The sequence below is a fragment of the Chiloscyllium plagiosum genome, chromosome 7 (assembly GCF_004010195.1).
Source record: "Chiloscyllium plagiosum isolate BGI_BamShark_2017 chromosome 7, ASM401019v2, whole genome shotgun sequence".
NCBI classification, from domain to species: domain Eukaryota; kingdom Metazoa; phylum Chordata; class Chondrichthyes; order Orectolobiformes; family Hemiscylliidae; genus Chiloscyllium; species Chiloscyllium plagiosum.
In genome coordinates this window covers 33807040-33824251 of record NC_057716.1, presented here as the reverse complement: position 1 = coordinate 33824251, position 17212 = coordinate 33807040, and the positions used below count along the sequence as shown (strand labels likewise).

At 47.4% G+C, this 17212-nt stretch overlaps 2 protein-coding genes across 5 annotated transcripts in view; both read left to right on the top strand.

Moving 5' to 3' along the window:
* Positions 1-17212, top strand: part of LOC122551460 (sentrin-specific protease 2-like) — a 425299-nt gene that overhangs the window by 343709 nt on the left and 64378 nt on the right. The window lies entirely within an intron of this gene.
* LOC122551888 (insulin-like growth factor 2 mRNA-binding protein 2) overlaps positions 1-17212 on the top strand; it is a 147202-nt gene that overhangs the window by 117001 nt on the left and 12989 nt on the right. The window contains exons 10-11 of the mRNA XM_043694461.1: positions 5707-5829; positions 11060-11128. Coding sequence (XP_043550396.1) covers positions 5707-5829; positions 11060-11128 — 192 coding nt within the window. The remainder of the gene's footprint in view (positions 1-5706; positions 5830-11059; positions 11129-17212) is intronic.

Sequence of the window (17212 nt, the reverse complement as noted above, 5' to 3'; positions counted from 1 at the left end):
CTCCAACCCCCCCCACGCACACACACACACACACACTCACACACACATATGACTTGGTGAAGGGAGTTATTCCATCCTGTCCTCCACTTCACATCACCTCTGCAATGGAATGCAGTAGAGGAAAAACATCTCCCAAAGTATGCATCAGACTGTCTCTCAGGGATATTCTGTTGAGGTCATTGCTGCTTTTCCTCAAAGGAATGGTGTTTGAAATATGTGGTGCTTCATCTGACGTGCAAGGATGAGCTGAGAATGAGCCTCTTACCAAATGGGCCTTAGTTAGAGTGCGACTCCACTCGGAAGAGGCATCGTTATCAGCCTGTTGCCATGGCAACGAATGTGTATCTTTCCTTTCCAGTGAGATGGCTGAATAATATTGGAAACTATTCTGTGCAAGTTTGAAAGCTTCCCCTGATGTGACGTGGGCTGCACTTGTTATGAGAGAGAGAGAGAGAGAGAGGCTTGCTCACAGGCACACTCCCATTTGCTGGGCCAGTGCCAGACTTTGTGTCATCAAAGATGTCAAGTCCCAGGATGGCACACACTGACCTTGCGGACACAGCGTTTGCAGGATATGCTGTCATATCTCAGTCATTTTTGCGAGATTCCTTCTCACCGAGGTGAGCAGTGTCCATGTTGGGGTTCGTTCACCTTCTGTTTCAATCACGGGGTGGGTGGGGGGGGCAACAGGAATCCGTATTCGTGCAGTCGACACACACAATTATAAATCGCCTTTCAGCCAGTCGTGCCTGGTGCTAGCTGTTTAGTCAAATGAATTCTGCACATTGTCGTTTTTTCCTTCCTAAGAAGTGGGAGTGCTACACCAGCATATCTGATCATCCACTTTGACATCCCCTTTCCTCGCTACCTGCATCTCTGCTGATTCCTCAGTATCCAAAAATCGGATAGTCTCTGTGTTGAACGTACTCAATGACTTGGACTAGTGGCCTACCGCCCCTTGGAGAGGGGGCTTCCACAGATTTGAGAAACTCTTGAGCGAAATAAATTTTCCTCCAGTTAGAAATGGTTGACCCCTTATTCTGAGAGTGCGACCCTCGGGTCTAGAGGCCTCAGCCAAGTCGCCACATCCCCCCCCCAGCACCCACGCTGTCGTGCCCTTGAAGAACTTACTCGCCTTGCTTGCCTTTTGTTCTTCTAAACTTCACAGGATCTGGACCTAACATGTTCTTGGGACATGCCCTCAGCCCAGGAATCAACCCAGTGAACCTTTGGGTCCCCTCTAAGGCAAATATAGTGCCTTCTTGAGCATGGAGACCAAACATATATGCTGTATCCCAGCTGCCACCTCACCAGTGTCCAGTAGTAAAACAATTTTATACCGGTACTCCAATCTCTTTGTAATATAGGCTAACATGCCATTTCCTTGTCAATTGCTTGCTGTTCTTGGATGTTAACTTGCTGTGATTCATTTACAAGAACATTCAATCCCCTTGAGAAGCATTTCACTAGTGAAGAAAAATTCTGTTTTGTAGAAAAAAAATCCATCTGAAGTGGAAAACGTCACACTTGGTCACCTTGCGTAATTACCATGGTCTTACCCCACTCAATTAATGCGGCTACTGCTATTGTAAAGTCCTCACAGCTTGCTCTCTCACTGAACTTTACATTGGCAGCAAACTTGGAGGTATCGCGTCTTAAGATGAGGAGAAATGTCTTCATTTCTAAAGGTTGTGAATTCTTACAATTCTCTATTCCAGACAGCTTTGGAACATGAGTCATCGAGCCTGTTCAGAACAGAGGGCAATAGGTTTGTTTTAATACTCTGGGAATTCAGGGAGATGAGGATAGCTTTCTTGAATGGTGACCAAGGCTTGCAAGGCACTTGGCCTGTTCCTATCCCTGAAGTTACAAATATTTTCTCATACACCTGTCCATAGAAATTATGACACACCACTGGAGAAGATGGGACTTGAACCCTGGCCTCTTGGTTTAGAGATAGCGACACCACCACTGTGTCATAAGCCCCTTACATTACTGATGTCTGAAATCATTGATTTTGATTGTGAATAGCTGAGGCCCCATTACTGACCCTGGCCGCACTCCCTGCTTATCAGCATTTCTGCTTCCTGGCTGTTTCTAATTCCACGCAAAAATCACTGAACCCAGTGCCATAAGTGCCGATTTTGTGAATGCCTGCCAGGATTCACCAACTTTAAGGGCATTTAAATGGTCATTGGAAAAATATATATGGATGATAATGGAATGGTGTAGATTAGATAGGCTTCAGATTGGTTTCACAGGTCGGCGCAACATTGAGGGCCGAAGGGACTGTACTGCGCTGCAATGTTCTGTGTTCCAAGGAACCTCTCGCGTGGCACCTTTATTGAATGCTATGTGAAAATCTAAAAATCCACTTACTAATCTAGTTAGCTGTGACCACAAATCACCCTTTATAAGTCTGTCAAAAGCACTTTCACAATTACGTGTTCATTTTGTTTTGATTTTCTAAATGCCCTGCCACCACATCCCTGATAATAAACTCTCCTGAGGCTGATATTGCATTAATGATGAACCCCTAATTCCCTGTTTTCAGTCTCCCTCCCTTCTTAAAAAGTGGACTATTTATCTAACTCCGTTTTAAAGGTTTCTTTTCCTGAACCTCCTTCCTTCCTTCTGTTGAGGCAGCTTATTCCAGATTGTCACAGCTCTCAGTGTGACTGAATAAAACACCTCATGGTTCCCTCTGGTTCCTTTGGCAATTGTCGTTAAATTCCTGTTCACGAGTTACCGGCTGGTTATGAACATTCCTCTCAAACCACCTCCACAGTTAGCTGAAGGATCCCCGTCATGTTCCACTGCCTCTTCTCATCCTTCTTAACTGCCGTATCAAAACAGCAGGAAGGTTTCTGCGTGAGACTTCTTACATACCTGCCCATTATGTTCAACTGAAGTCTGTCTCCTTACTGTACATTGTACCATCTGCAAACTGTGATACATATTAATACTCTCGACCTGGGTAGGCAGGGAGTCACAGCAGTGAAAATATCATCTTGTAACACAATTCTCTGCTTCTGCCCCAACCAGCTTTATATCCATGCTGCCACTTTTAATCCCACTAGCATCTTGTTTGCTGACAGATTTATTGTTTGGTCCTTTGTCAAATGCTTTTTGAAATTCCCGAGAAGCAATATCAACTCCCCACCCCAGTCCCTTCATCAATCCTCTCCATTATTTTCTGCAATCCCTCTTGTAGATGGTACACACTGCTGCTCCTAACTGTCAGCGGTGGAAGGAGTGGTTATTGTAGGTGGTGGATGTCGACACAAAATCCTTTGTGGCAGTCTTCCTTCAGAAAGACACCCCCCCCCCCCCCACCCCCTTCCATCTCGAAGAGTACAGTTGGTGAGAGGTGAAGTTTTGCGATGTACCAGAGCAGCAGCTCGATGTGTGAAGTGGAGGGGTAATATCCCTATAGAACTGAACAAAAGTGATGCAGGGACTCAGGATCAGAGACAAATCTCATTACTGCCTTGGTGTGTACGTACCTTAAGGTGGAGAAAGTGGTTAAGAAGGCATGTGCGATACTTCCCTTTATTAGCTGAGGCATTAGAATTTGTAAGATCCCGGGAGTTATGTGAGAACTATATAAAATGTTGGTTCGGCCACAGCTGTGCACAGTTCTGGAATCTACATTATCGGAGGGATGTGATAGCGCTGGAGAGGGTGCAGAGGAAATTTTTCCAAGTTGTTGCCTGGGCTGGAGAGTTTCAGTTATGAAGAGAGATTGGACAGTCTGGGGTTGTTTTCCTTAGAACAGTCGAGACTGAGAAGGGGCATGACTGAGATGTAAAAAAACGTTATATGGGGCAGGGATAAAGTAACAGGAAGAAACTTTTCATCCTGATGGGAGGATCAGTGACCAGGGGACAGAGATTTAAGGTAAGGGGAGGAGGATTTAGAGGATTTGGAGGATTTGTGAGGAAAAACGGTTTCACCTCGAGGGTGGTAGGAATCTGGAACTCACCTGCCTGTAGAGTGCTAGAGGCAGAAACCCTCATAACATTTGAGGTATTTAGATGTGTATTTGTGATGCTAAGGCATACAAGGCTTTGTGCCAAGTGCTGGAAGATAGAATTAGAATAATCAGGTGGTTGTTTCTGATTGGCATGGTCACAATGGGCTGAAGGGCCTTTTTCTGTGCTGTAGATCTCTCTGACTGTATGACCAGGTGGACAGTGACCCAGGAGGGTCACAGGGAGATTTGATCACTTGTGCAGAGGAAGGGTGTTTGAGGAGGCTCAGTTTGAGAGGTGATCACTACCAATATAGACGAGGCCGAAGCTCAGCCAGAAAGTCTCAGAATGTTTTCCCAGTCTCCCCCACCCTCTGGTCTCTCACATCCTCATAATGTGGTCGAGCGGAGTCAGTATGACTTCATGAAGAGGAAATCTTTCCTGACAAATTTGCTGCAGTCCTTTGAGGAGATAACAAGCAGGATAGATAGAGGGGGACCAGTAGATGTAATATATTTGCATTTTCAAAAGACACTTGAAGTAATTTCCATACAGCTATTTAGTAAGCTGACCATTCATGTTGGAGGTAGTATATTAGCATAGATAGAGGATTGGCTAACAAATAGATGACAGTGAGTTGGGGTTCCCAACTTGAATTTCCTCCTAAGGGCATTGTGGGTCCAACTACATATCATGGACTGCTCACCACCACCTTCTCAAGGACAACCAGGGCTGGGCAATAAATGCTGGCCCAGCCAGTGATATCTACGTCCCACAAGTGAGCGTATTAAATATAAAGGGGACATTTTCAGACTGTAACTAGTGGTGTGCTGTAGGGATTAATGCTTGAGCCACAATTACTTACAACACACAAGAATGACCATATTCCTGCTGTATTACTCTATGATTGTGTGCCTCGGTTTAGGAAAGTAAGTTTGTGGATGACAGAAAAATAGATGGGAAGGCAAGTGCCGAAGATCAGTTTACATTAGCCTCACAAAATGAGAAGTTTCCATTGTTTCATGTAATGCACTGATCTGGCCTTCCCTTTTTTCCTCATGATTATTCTGAGGTTAAACAGCAAATGTTCTAAGATGGTTAAATTCCTGTGATTTATCCATCCTCCATAAGCTTCTCTTTCACGTCGTTCCCAGTAACTCGGGTGACACATTCTTTTACCAAGGACTGTTGCATCATGCAAATATTATTCCGCTACTGAGGAGAAACTGCACCTCTCAAGGTCGCAAAGCCCAACTGGTGATAAATAAAAAGACTGGGGTCAGTTAAGAGTTTGAAATTGCTGCAAAGGCAAGAAATGGGCTGGGGTCAGTCAGAGCTTAATTGCTGTTGGTTAGATTCCATCTGCTCAACAGTTACAGGTGATCATTCCGAAGCACCCAGCCTCTTTAAGATTGTGGTAATGTCAGCGACCACACGAGTTACTACACGTACAGATTTGTGGTTTCCGTGCGCTGTTGGCTCTCAGTACCTCTGGCCAAAGTGAGTAAAGGTATTCACTGGTGACTTGCATCCCGTCAATCTCGCTGCCTCTGTCGATATTGGGTGAAGACCGAGACCGTTGTCCCATAGTCAGAAAGCTCAGCCCCAGTCACAGACACATGAGGGATGGCCACTTGAGAGAGAGATGTGAGGGGTTTGGGATCAAACATCAAGAAACCCCGCAGACGTCAGCTGCCTCCAGCCCGGCTCATGCACCTTCTTTTGTTTTCAGCAACAAGCAAACTTGATCCCGGGGTTGAACTTAAATACCCTGGGAATTTTCTCGTCTGGACTGCCGGTGCTTCCATCCACAAGTCGGCCCCGTGGAGCTGCTTCTTCTTACAGTCCGTTTGCGGTGAGTCTCCTTCTCTTCACTGCTACTAGTCGCTCGAAGCCATTGGACAATAGGGGTGATGATCTCACAACCCGACAGCACATGTCCCCGCTGCAGGGCATCATGGGACAGAGCCTCCACTCCCCTCCCTCTCCACTTTCCCGGTGTATTGTGGGATGGAGAACGCACATGTTTCCCAAAGGATCCTTTTAACTGTTTAAGTGGAGAATGAGCTCAGGTTACCGAGCTGACTAAAGAACTGGACAGTCGTTCGTGCCTGTGTGTGTCAGTCATTGTCACTGTTGCTTAATGGGCTTCTGTTCGTTTGGGAGGAAGTGAGGACCGCAGATGCTGAAGATCAGAGTTGAGAGTGTGGCGCTGGAAAAGCGCAGCAGGTCAGGCAGCATCCGAGAAGCAGGAGAGTTGACGTTTCAGGCATACGCTGTTCATCAGGAATTCCTGATGCCTGAAACATCGATTCTTCCACTCCTCGGACGCTGCCTGACCTGCTGTGCTTTTCCAGCACCACACACTCAACTGCTGTTCTTTTGGTACTGACTCCTCTCTGGCCCTACTGGCCATTCTGCTGATGTCTCTGCTGAAGCAAATCCTCACATTGTCCTTCCCTGAATCTGACCCATGCACTGACCAGCTGTGATGATGGACTCTGTCAGGCCCATTGTCTGATAACATTGACTATAAATTGCTGTAAGCTTAGCTGTTATTGACATGAAGCCTAGGTTCAGAGGCAGGGGCAGTATGCCTCATTGATCCCTTTTTGCGATTCAGTGATAATCCGGCTTAGACTCGATGAACAGAGGCTTCTCATTTATATATTGCCTCTTACATCCATCCCAAGAGATCGCAAGAGATGTGCTTCACAGCCAGGGAAATACTTTCTGATATGATTAACAAAGTCCCAGCAAGAGAATTAAACAAGTGAAACACAGGAACTCCTTGCTGTGTTTCCAATCGAGCAATGGAGTATTTTTTTTACAAATCCCAAGCAGGTCCACTCCCCCGACCCTGCTGTGCTATGTCATCTTGAATGATCTTAGAAGGCAAAGTGATTGGCTTACGGGGATGTCACTGGGCTAGCAATCCGGGCTCATGCTGTGGGCACACCAGGTTCAAATCCCACTGCCGCAACAGCTAATCAATCTGCCGATGAAAGCTGCTCTCAATATTGGTAACCATGACAACTAGCCCCAAGTGCCATAAAAATGAATCTGGTTCAACAATGCCCTTTAAGGGTGGAAATCAGCCGTCCTTATCTGGTCCGGCCTAATGTAACGCATACAGCAGTTTAGTTGACCAAAGTCAACTACAATGGACAGTGAAGAAGGTTATCTAAGAGACCTTGATCAGTTGGACCATTGAGCTGAGGAGTGGCGGATGGAGTTTAATTTGCATAAGTGTGAGGTATTGTAGTTTGGTAAAACAAACAAGGGCAGGAGTTATATAATTAGTGGTAAGGCCCTAGGTGGTGTTGTAGAACAGAGAGGCATAGGGGTTCAGATACACAATTCTTGGAAATTTCCATCGCAGGTAGACAGGGTGGTTAAGAAGGTGTTCAGCACGCTTGTCTTCATTGCTCAGACCTTTTGAGTATAGGAATTGGGACGTCATTGTCCAGGACTTTGTGCATTTCTATGTCACCCTGTTACAAGAAGGGTAGTATTAAATTGGAGAGCGTTCAGAAAAAAATTGACCAGGATGTTGCTGGGGATGGAGGGTTTGTGTTATAGGTTGGGACATTTTTCACTGGAGCATAGGAGACTGAGGGGTGACGTTATAAAGGTTTATAACATCATGAGGGATGTAGGTAAAGTGAACAGCAAGGGTCTCTTTCCTAGGATGGGATGTCCAAAAACTAGGGAGAAGGTGAGAGGCGAAAGTTTTAGAAAGGACATGAGGAGCAATGTTTCAACGTAGAACATGGCTCGTGTGTGGAATGAACTGCCAAAGGAAGATGCAGGTACAACATTTAAAAGATATTTGGATAAGGACATGAATAGGAAGGGTTTGGAGAGATATGGGCCAAATGCAGGCAAGTGGGATTAGATGTGTGGTCAACATGGACTGGTTGGGACTGAAGGGTCTGTTTCCATGCTGTATCACTTTGTGACTCTTAACAACCCCCTCAAATAGCGCAGCCAGCCAATCATTTCAGAACAGGCTGGCCTTACCTGTGATATCCACATCCTAAAAGACTTAAAGAGAAATCACATGGCCTTCTCTCTTGGGTTCAAGCATATTTGGAGGCCAAGTTGACTGTGATGATCCCTTTTCAATCTTGTTTCGGAAAGACATGGATCTCCAAATGCATGTCAGTCAGCCCCAAGGTGCACGCTTCAGTTCCTTGCTCTCCACCTGGATTTGACTGTCTGAGTTGTCATGTAGTGTGGGTGCTTTTAAAAAAGGTGTTGGTGGTGTTCAGGAAGGTACTAAACATTCCCCTCGCAGTGTGTGAGCAGGAGAGCACATGGAAGGAAACACATCTGATTGATCAGACTTTCCCTCGAAGTCTGATTTGAGAGTAGCCAGCCGATAAAGTCAGAGGCCAGAAATAAGTGCTGCGTGTTATAGCAGCTGTTCCCTTTACCATACTTGACCATGAGTATTGTGAGCAAATTTGGGCCCCTTATCTCAGGAAGGATGTACTGGCCCTAGTGTGGCCCCAGAGGAGATCCGTGAGAATGATCCCAGGAATGAAAGCCTTAACACCTGAGGAATGTTTGAGGACTATACTCCGAGTTTAGAAGGATGAGGTGAGGGGAATCTAACTGAAACTTGCAGAACACTGAACGGCCTGGATAGAGTGGATATTGGGAAAATGCTTTCGCTAGCAGGGAGAGACTTGGACCCGAGAGTACAGCTTTAGAGTAAAGGGAAGACTCTTTAGAAGGGAGATGAGGAGAAACATCTTCAGCCGGAGGGTGGTGAATCTCTGGAATTCATTGCCACACAAGGCTGTGGAGGCCAGGTCACTGAGTATGTCTAAGACAGCGATAGATAGGTTCTTGACTGTTGAGGGGATCAAAGGTTACGGGGAGAAGGCGGGGGAATGGGGTTGAGAAACGTATCAGCCATGATTGAAAGGTGGAGCAGACTCAGTGGGTTAAGTGGCCTCATTTCTGCTCCTACGCCTTCTGCTTTTATGGTGCTGTAATGGGAATGAAGGGAGACACTTGATCCTGGAATTACAACCCTGAGGTTCAAGACCTGTACCCCTCCCTCCCTAACGAAGCTGTAGTTGATAGATCTGGGGGCTGCTGATGTGAGTCACCTTGTAAAACACTGATGGGAGGCATCACCCAGTGTAAGTGATGAGCTCCCGCTTGGACTGCTGTCAGATGGTGTGTTCTGTTCCCACCTCACTGCAGAGGTCAAAGGATTTTGCCACTTTACAGTGAGTTAGAAACAATCCACCGTTGGTTTGAATTAGCCATCAGTTAATGTGAAGGAATACTTTGCATCTAAAGATGCTCAGGAAACATCCCTCCCACGGTTTGGCCCCAGGCTCTGACTGGATTGTGGAAGTTTAGGGTGGAGGGGTTGTGTGGACTCCACCTGTAACCTGAGGCATGTGTTGTTGCAGTTTTAATGTTATAAGAGTAAGCTGGTGCTCCACGTCAGTCCAAGATCTGACCAGTTGTTCTCCTGTACTCTGTAACACAGCTGAGCAACTTGGTTGAATCCTGTATGCGTTTACATTCTGAAGCTCTGTGCTTCCAGGAATGAAACTGTGCCTTTAATTCTTTGCACACACCTCGGATAATTCTCTTTGCACATTTGTTGCTTCCTTCTGTCTATCATTGTCTCTCTCCCCATCTGCCTGTCGATCTTGTAGAGGTCTACAGCACAGCAAAAGGCCCTTCAGCACATCGCAATCTGTCGATCTGCCTTTGTGTGTCTCCGTCTGTCCCTGTCCCTGTCTTTTGTGGATGTGTGTATCACACACACTCCCTCTGTCTCTGCATGTGTCTTCCTCACTGTCCGTGTGTATCTCTGTCCACCTCCCAGTCTACCATTTCCTTCTATCTCAGTTAACGAGTTTGGAGAAGATTTGTAGCTCGGGTTGAGGTTCTGGATGTAGGTTTGTTCACTGAGCTGGCAGGTTCAGTTCCAGATGTTTCATCACCCTACTAGGCAACATCTTCAGTGAGCCACCAGATGAAGCACTGCTGATAATTCCTGCTTTCTATTTATATGTTTGGGTTGGTGGTGTCATTTCCTGTAAGCTTTTTCCAACCAGAACTCTATCAACAAACACATCAAGTTAGACCCCATCTACCACCCCTTGAGTAAAAGAACAGGAAATGACATCACCACAGGAAATGACATCACCAACCCAAACATATAAATAGAAAGCAGGAATTATCAACAGTGCTTTGCCCGGAGGCTCACTGAAGAGGTTTCCCAGTAGGGTGATGAAACATCTGGAAATGAACCTTCCAGCTCAGCGAGCAAACCTACATCCAGTCCCTACACCATGTTTATCTTTCTCTAGCTCAATCTCACTCTGCACCCCCCACCCCCATCTCTCAATTCTCTCTCTTCTTTATCTCTCTTGCATTTTTCCTGTCGTCCGCTCAAACTTTGTCTTTTTCTATCACTGTATTTCACTTTGTTTCTATTTCGTACAGTGTGGATCGATGAAAATCAAGGTTGTTTAAGTTGCTTTACTTTGCATCTAAAGATGCTCAGGAAACATCCTTCCCACGGTTTGGCCCCAGGCTCTGACTGGATTGTGGAAGTTTAGAGTGGAGGGGGTGTGTGGACTCCGCCTGTAACCTGAGATGGGTGGATTGAGAGGTACTTGAGCAAAATCAGACAAAAGAGATTTTTCTATACATCGGCCTTCTCTGCATTCCAGGGGTGTGAGTGTGTGAGTGTGTGAGTGTGTGAGTGTGTGTGAGTGTGTGTGAGAGTGTGTGTGTGTGTTTCTGTTGCACCCAGTCCGAGTCTGTATGGGAGAACCCAGCATAGTGCAGATATTTTACCTGGTGCAGACCTGATTCCTGTTCTTAAGTGACTCCAGATTGGAGAAGGGGACTAGACAAAAAAAACTGCAGGTGCTGCAATCCAAAGTAGATAGACAGGAGGCTGGAAGAACACAGGAAGCCAGGTAGCGTGGTTACACCCGAAGCATCGACCTGGAGAAGAGGGTGAGCAGTTTTAACGATATAATAAATATAACTTGTACCAAACCAGGAATGACTGATGTGTTTTTCCTCTCCTGATGTAGAGTCATCTGTGCTACCCTGGTGCCCTGTATAATACACCTGCAGTCGGTACAATGGCCCAGCTGTATTCTGTAAGTGTGACACCCTAAACAAGTGCCAGAGAGGCACAACTCTATACACGTGTATCTACCCTCCTGCCTTGCCTACCCACTGAGCTCTCATTGACCTCCTCTGCTCTCCTGTCCCTCTGTGCTGCTGAATCCAGGCACTGTTGCTCCCACACTGAAAATTACAACTCTTACTTGCTGTGTCCGCTGCTAACTCCACAGAACCTCAGGCCTAAGTTTGAGAACTGGTAAACCACACAGGGTGGACCGGCAGGGACAACACGCATGTGATCTCGAGGTGCATCAGACAAGCACTCCCGAAACCAGCTTCACACGAAACAAAAACAAGGGGATGGTCAGCAGAGTTGGCCAGCAGCTGGATTAAGGGAGAGGTTTGCAGGAGCATCTCAACAGGGGGTAGAAGGGGTTCAGAGGTTCACAGGCTGAAGCCACAGCTGTTGAGGACCGCGTGAAGGGTTCTCAGGAGGCACAACCTCACAGGAGTGCCGAGACAGGGAACGTTTCGGGGCAGGACAAGGTGAGAGAGAAGGAGGAGTGCAGAAAGTGGGAGTGATGTACAGCACCAGTACAGAGTGTGTGGAAGGGTCGTGGTGCAGGATGAGGTTAAAATGGAGGGTGAGTGCAGAGAGCTGCAACAGTTATAGGGCAGGAGAATGTCAAAACGGAGGAGGAGGGCGATAGCGGATTTGGCAAACAATAAGATAGGTGGTATATTTGGAAATGGTCAGAGAATGGGACATGTTACACTTTGGGATGTAGGGTTTGGTTGAAATGTGTGCTTGTGGAGGTTGTCCCACAGAGTATTGTCGAGTCCAAGTCCTTCAAAGGAAAGGGTTGAGACTGACAGTGGCATACTGCCAGCCCACTTACATTTGTGCCCCAGCCCGCACTAGTGCCTGTAATGCTGTACCCCAGCCTGCACTAGTGCCTGTAATGCTGTACCCCAGCCTGCACTAGTGTCTGTAATGCTGTACCCCAGCCCGCACTAGTGTCTGTAATGCTGTACCCCAGCCTGCACCAGTGCCTGTAATGCTGTACCCCAGCCCGCACTAGAGCCCATAGTGCTTGTACCCCAGCCTGCACTAGTGCCTGTAATGCTGTACCTCAGCCTGCACTAGTGCCTGTAATGCTGTACTGCAGCCTGCACTAGAGCCCATAGTGCTGTATCCCAGCCTGCACTAGTGCCTGTAATGCTGTACCCCAGCCCGCACTAGTGCCTGTAATGCTGTACCCCAGCTGCACTAGTGCCTGTAGTGCTGTACCTCAGCCCGCACTAGTGCCTGTAATGCTATACCCCAGCCTGCACCAGTGCCTGTAATGTTGTACCTCAGCCTGCACCAGTGCCTGTAATGCTGTACCCCAGCCTGCACCAGTGCCTGTAATGTTGTACCTCAGCCTGTACTAGTGCCTGTAATGCTGTACCTCAGCCTGCACTAGTGCCTGTAATGCTGTACTGCAGCCTGCACTAGAGCCCATAATGTTGTACCTCAGCCTGCACTAGTGCCTGTAATGCTGTACCCCAGCCCGCACTAGTGCCTGTAATGCTGTACTCCAGCCCGCACTAGAGCCCATCGTGCTGTACTCCAGCCTGCACTAGTGCCTGTAATGCTGTACCCCAGCCCGCACTAGTGCCCGTAGTGGTGTACCCCAGCCTGCACTAGACCCCATAGTGCTTGTACTCCAGCCTGCACTAGTGCCCGTAATGCTGTACCCCAGCCCGCACTAGAGCCCATAGTGCTGTACCCCAGCCCGCACTTCTCCTGCTGAACACTCTCTGCTCATTCCTGAAGAAGGGCATGTGCCCGAAACGTCGAATCTTCTGTTCCCTAGATGCTGCCTGACCTGCTGTGCTGTTCCAGCAATAAAGTTTCAGCTTTGATCTCCAGCGTCTGCAGACCTCACTTTCTCCCTGTAGTGGTGTACCCCAGCCTGCACTAGACCCCATAGTGCTTGTACTCCAGCCTGCACTAGTGCCCGTAATGCTGTACCCCAGCCCGCACTATAGCCCGTAATGCTGTACCCCAGCCCGCACTATAGCCTGTAATGCTGTACCCCAGCCTGCACTAGAGCCCATAGCGCTGTACCCCAGCCTGCACTAGTGCCTGTAATGTCCAACCCTGCATTAGTGCTCTTAATGTTGTACCAAAACCTGCACTAGTGTCCATTATGCTGTGCCCACCATCTGTATTAAGAGTCTGTAATACTGTGTCCCGGAATGTATTAGTGCCTTTCATGCTATCCTAGTTTAGTGCCTTAATGCAGTGCCGCAAGCCTGCACTTGAGCCCTTAATGCTGTACCTCAGATTGCCGTAGTAGTAGTACCTGACCTGCATTAATACCTTCTTGCTGTGCCCAGCCTTTATTAGTGTGCGTTTCGCTGTATCCCACCCTGCACCATGTCTGTAATACAGTGCCCTAGTCTGCATTAGAGCTCATAATACTGAATTAGTATCTGTAATGTCACACAGTCATAGCGATGTAGTATGGAAACAGACCCTACGGTCCAACCCGTCCATGCCGACCAGATATCCCAACCTAATCTAGTCCCACCTGTCAGCACCCAGCCCATATCCCTCCAAACCCTTCCTATTCATAAACCCATCCAAATGCCTTTTAAATGTTGCAATTGTATCAGCCTCCACCACATCCTCTGGCAGCTCATTCCATTCACATACCACCCTCTGCATGAAAAAGTTGCCCCTTAGGTCTCTTTTATATGTTTCCCCTCTCACCCAAAACCTATGCTCTCTAATTCTGAACTTCCCGACTTTGTCTATTTACCCTATCCATGACCCTTCTAATTTTGTAAACCTCTATACGGTCACCCCTCAGCCTCCGATGCTCCGGGGAAAACAGCCCCAGCCTGTTCAGCCTCTCCCTATAGCTCAAATCCTCCAACCCTGGCAACATCCTTGTAAACCTTTTCTGAACCCTTTCAAGTTTCACAACGTCTTTCCGATAGGAAGGAGACCAGAATTGCATGCAATATTCCAACAGTGGTCTAACCAATGTCCTGTACAGCCGCAACATGACTTCCCAACTCCTGTACACAATACTCTGACTAAAAAAGGAAAGGAAAGCATACATTAGTGCCTGTAATAGTGTGCTGGAATTGCATTATTGCCCTTAATGTTGTGGTGAAAGTTAGGGCTGCAGATCAGAGTCAAGATTAGAGTGATGCTAGAAAAGCACAGCAGGTCAGGCAGCATCCGAGGAGCAGGAACGTCGACGTTTCTGGGCAAAAAGTCGATGTTCCTGCTCCTCGGATGCTGCCTGACCTGCTGTGCTTTTCCAGCAGCACTCTAATCTTGACCTTTGATGTTGTGCCCTAGCCTGCATCGTTGTCCATAATGCTGGAACCCAGGCTGCACTCGTGCCTGTCTTGCTCTGCCCTGCGTTGCATTTCTGCCTGTGCTGCTGTGCCCAGCCTGCATTACTGCCCTTAATGCTCTGCCCAAGACTGCATGAGTGTCTGACAGTCTGCATCAGCGCTGTGGAGGGGGCTGTGCCGAACTCACGTTTAAAGCTTCAGGATCTCTCAGCACTGGATTAACTGCTCACAGTGTGTGCGCTTTAGACCCCAGCTGGAGGGAACAGAAATGCTGTGCATTTCTTCCTGCTCTGTGAGTTCCTGGAGATTTCAGAGATCAACGGCCTTACTCTGGCCTTGTGTTGTGTGGTTGCTGTCCTGGAAGTAGTTGTTGATGAACTGGGCCAACACCTTCAGCTCCACTTCCTTGGGGGGAGGGGGAGAACTGAACTGTGAAAACCCCCTTGCGCTTCGGTTGTTTGTTGGCCCTACCCTCTCAGATCTACAGTCGGTGTTATCTGTGATTGGTGAGATGGAAGTCTCCTTTCTCGGTCAGATGTGAGCTGGGTCTAACCTGCAGGGAGCTCCTGCAGAGTGTCTAGTGCAGGGAAACAAAAGCAGTAAAGCAATGGGCTAACTGAGAGCGACTCTGAGCACAAAACAGGGAAAACATTACTGTGTTTCTAACACCATGCTACCCCTGATCTGGGAGTGTTTGAAAAGAATTGTGGAAAGGGTGCTTTGCTATGAATCTAACCTTGTGACGCATCTCCTGGGAGTGTTTAATGGGGACAATATACAATAGAGGGAGCATTACTCTGTAGCTAATCCAATAATTCAGTTCTGTACTTGGCTTGGCAGTGCTTGATGAGGATTATGGAGAGAGGGCTTTGCTCTGTATTTGCACTTTGCAGTACCTGGGGAGTAATCGTTGGGGACAGTATAGAGGCAGCCTTACTCTGTAATTATTTTGTGTGGTATCTGACCTGGAGTAATTGTTGGGGACAGTGTAAAGGGAGCTTTTCGCTGAATATAACCCTGAGGTGTATCTGACTTGAAGTATTTGACGGGGACAGTACAGAGGGAGCTTTAGTCTGCATTGTACCCTGCGCTGCTCCTCTCCTGGGAGTGTTTGATGGAAACAGTGTCAAGGGACATTTACTTACAAGAGTAGAGGGAGCTTTCCTCTGTATCTAACCCCGTGCTTTCCTATCCTGGCAAAGTGGTTGATGGGGACAGTGTAGAGGAAGTTTTTCTTTCAGTTTAAAAGAGTAGAGGCAGCTTAGCTGTATATCTAACCCCATACTCTACCTGTACTCGGAGTGTTTGATAGGGACAGTGTAGAAAGACTTTTGTTTTAAAAGAGTAGACATACATTGCTTTCATTTTAAAATAGTACAGGAGACTTTATTCTGTATCTAATCCCGTGCTGTAGCTGTCCTGGGAGTGTTTGTGGGAGACGGTGCAGAGGGAGCTTTACTCTGTATCTGTCCCTGTGATATATCGGTCCTGAGAATGTTTGACAGGGACACAGTGGAGGCACCCTTACTCTGTACTTACACTGTGCACTATCTGTCCTGGGAATAATAGCTGGGGACAGTGTTGAGGGAGCTTTTCTCTGAATCCGAGTCTCTGCTGTATCTGTTGTGAGAGTGTTTGATGTGGACCGTGTAGTAAGAGCTTTCCTCTTTATTTAACCCCCTGCTGGTTCAGGAGAGGGTTGTTTTCTCCCCACCCCCACCCTCCTCTCACTTATCTCTCCACCCTTCAGGCTCTCTGCCTGTATTCCTGACGAAGGGCTTTTGCCCGAAACGTCGATTTTCCTGCTCCTCGGATGCTGCCTGAACGGCCGTGCTTTTCCAGCACCACTCTAGTCTAGACTCTGGTTTCCAGCATCTGCAGTCATTGTTTTTACCCTGTTTAACCCATCAGTTCCATGCTTGGCCCTCTGAAGGAGTGACTCCTCTCATTCCACCCCCCCTATTCTGCCTCCACATCCCTGCACGTTGGTTCTGTGCAGGACATAGAGTGTTTCACAGCACAGAAAGAGGCCACTCTGCCTGTTGTACCTGCGCTGGCTGGAAAATGGGCCACCCACCTGATCCCATTTTCCAACAATTGCTTCTTAGGTTTGCACGATTTGAATGAGTTGAGAGTTTTGGCTTCGACTACTCTATCCAGACTCTGGATTACAAATCTAATCCCCATCTTCCCTTTAATTCCTCTCCAAGTCACTGTAAACCTGTGCCCCGCCCCAGTCACTGCTAAGATAAATAGGCCCATGTCAGCCATTTTAACCAAGCCCATCACACCTTGTATATCTTAAACAAATCCCCTCTCAGCCTCCTCAGTTCCAAGGGGAACATCCCCCAGTTTATCCAATCTTTTCTCTTCCTATACAGTCGTGCAACATCCTTTTAAACCCAAGCTTTGAGGAGGGGTCACTGGACCTGAAATGTTGACTCTTGACAATGTGCTGAGCTTCTCCAGCAGTTTCAGTTTTTGATCCTTGTAAATCTCCTCTGTTCTCACTCCCATGCAATAAACATCTTTTCTGTAATGGGGTCAGGTTAACCCCATTTCCCCTGACTTGCCACACGGGCCTTTGCAGATTTGTACTTTACAGTGTTTGCACAGCATTTCAAACTGTGCAGGTGACGTTGTCACAGCTCACCGAGGAGAAAGCAACCCCATACACACAGACGCACACACAGATACACACACACACAGATACACAGACACAGACACAGACAGGCACACACAGTCACAGACGCACA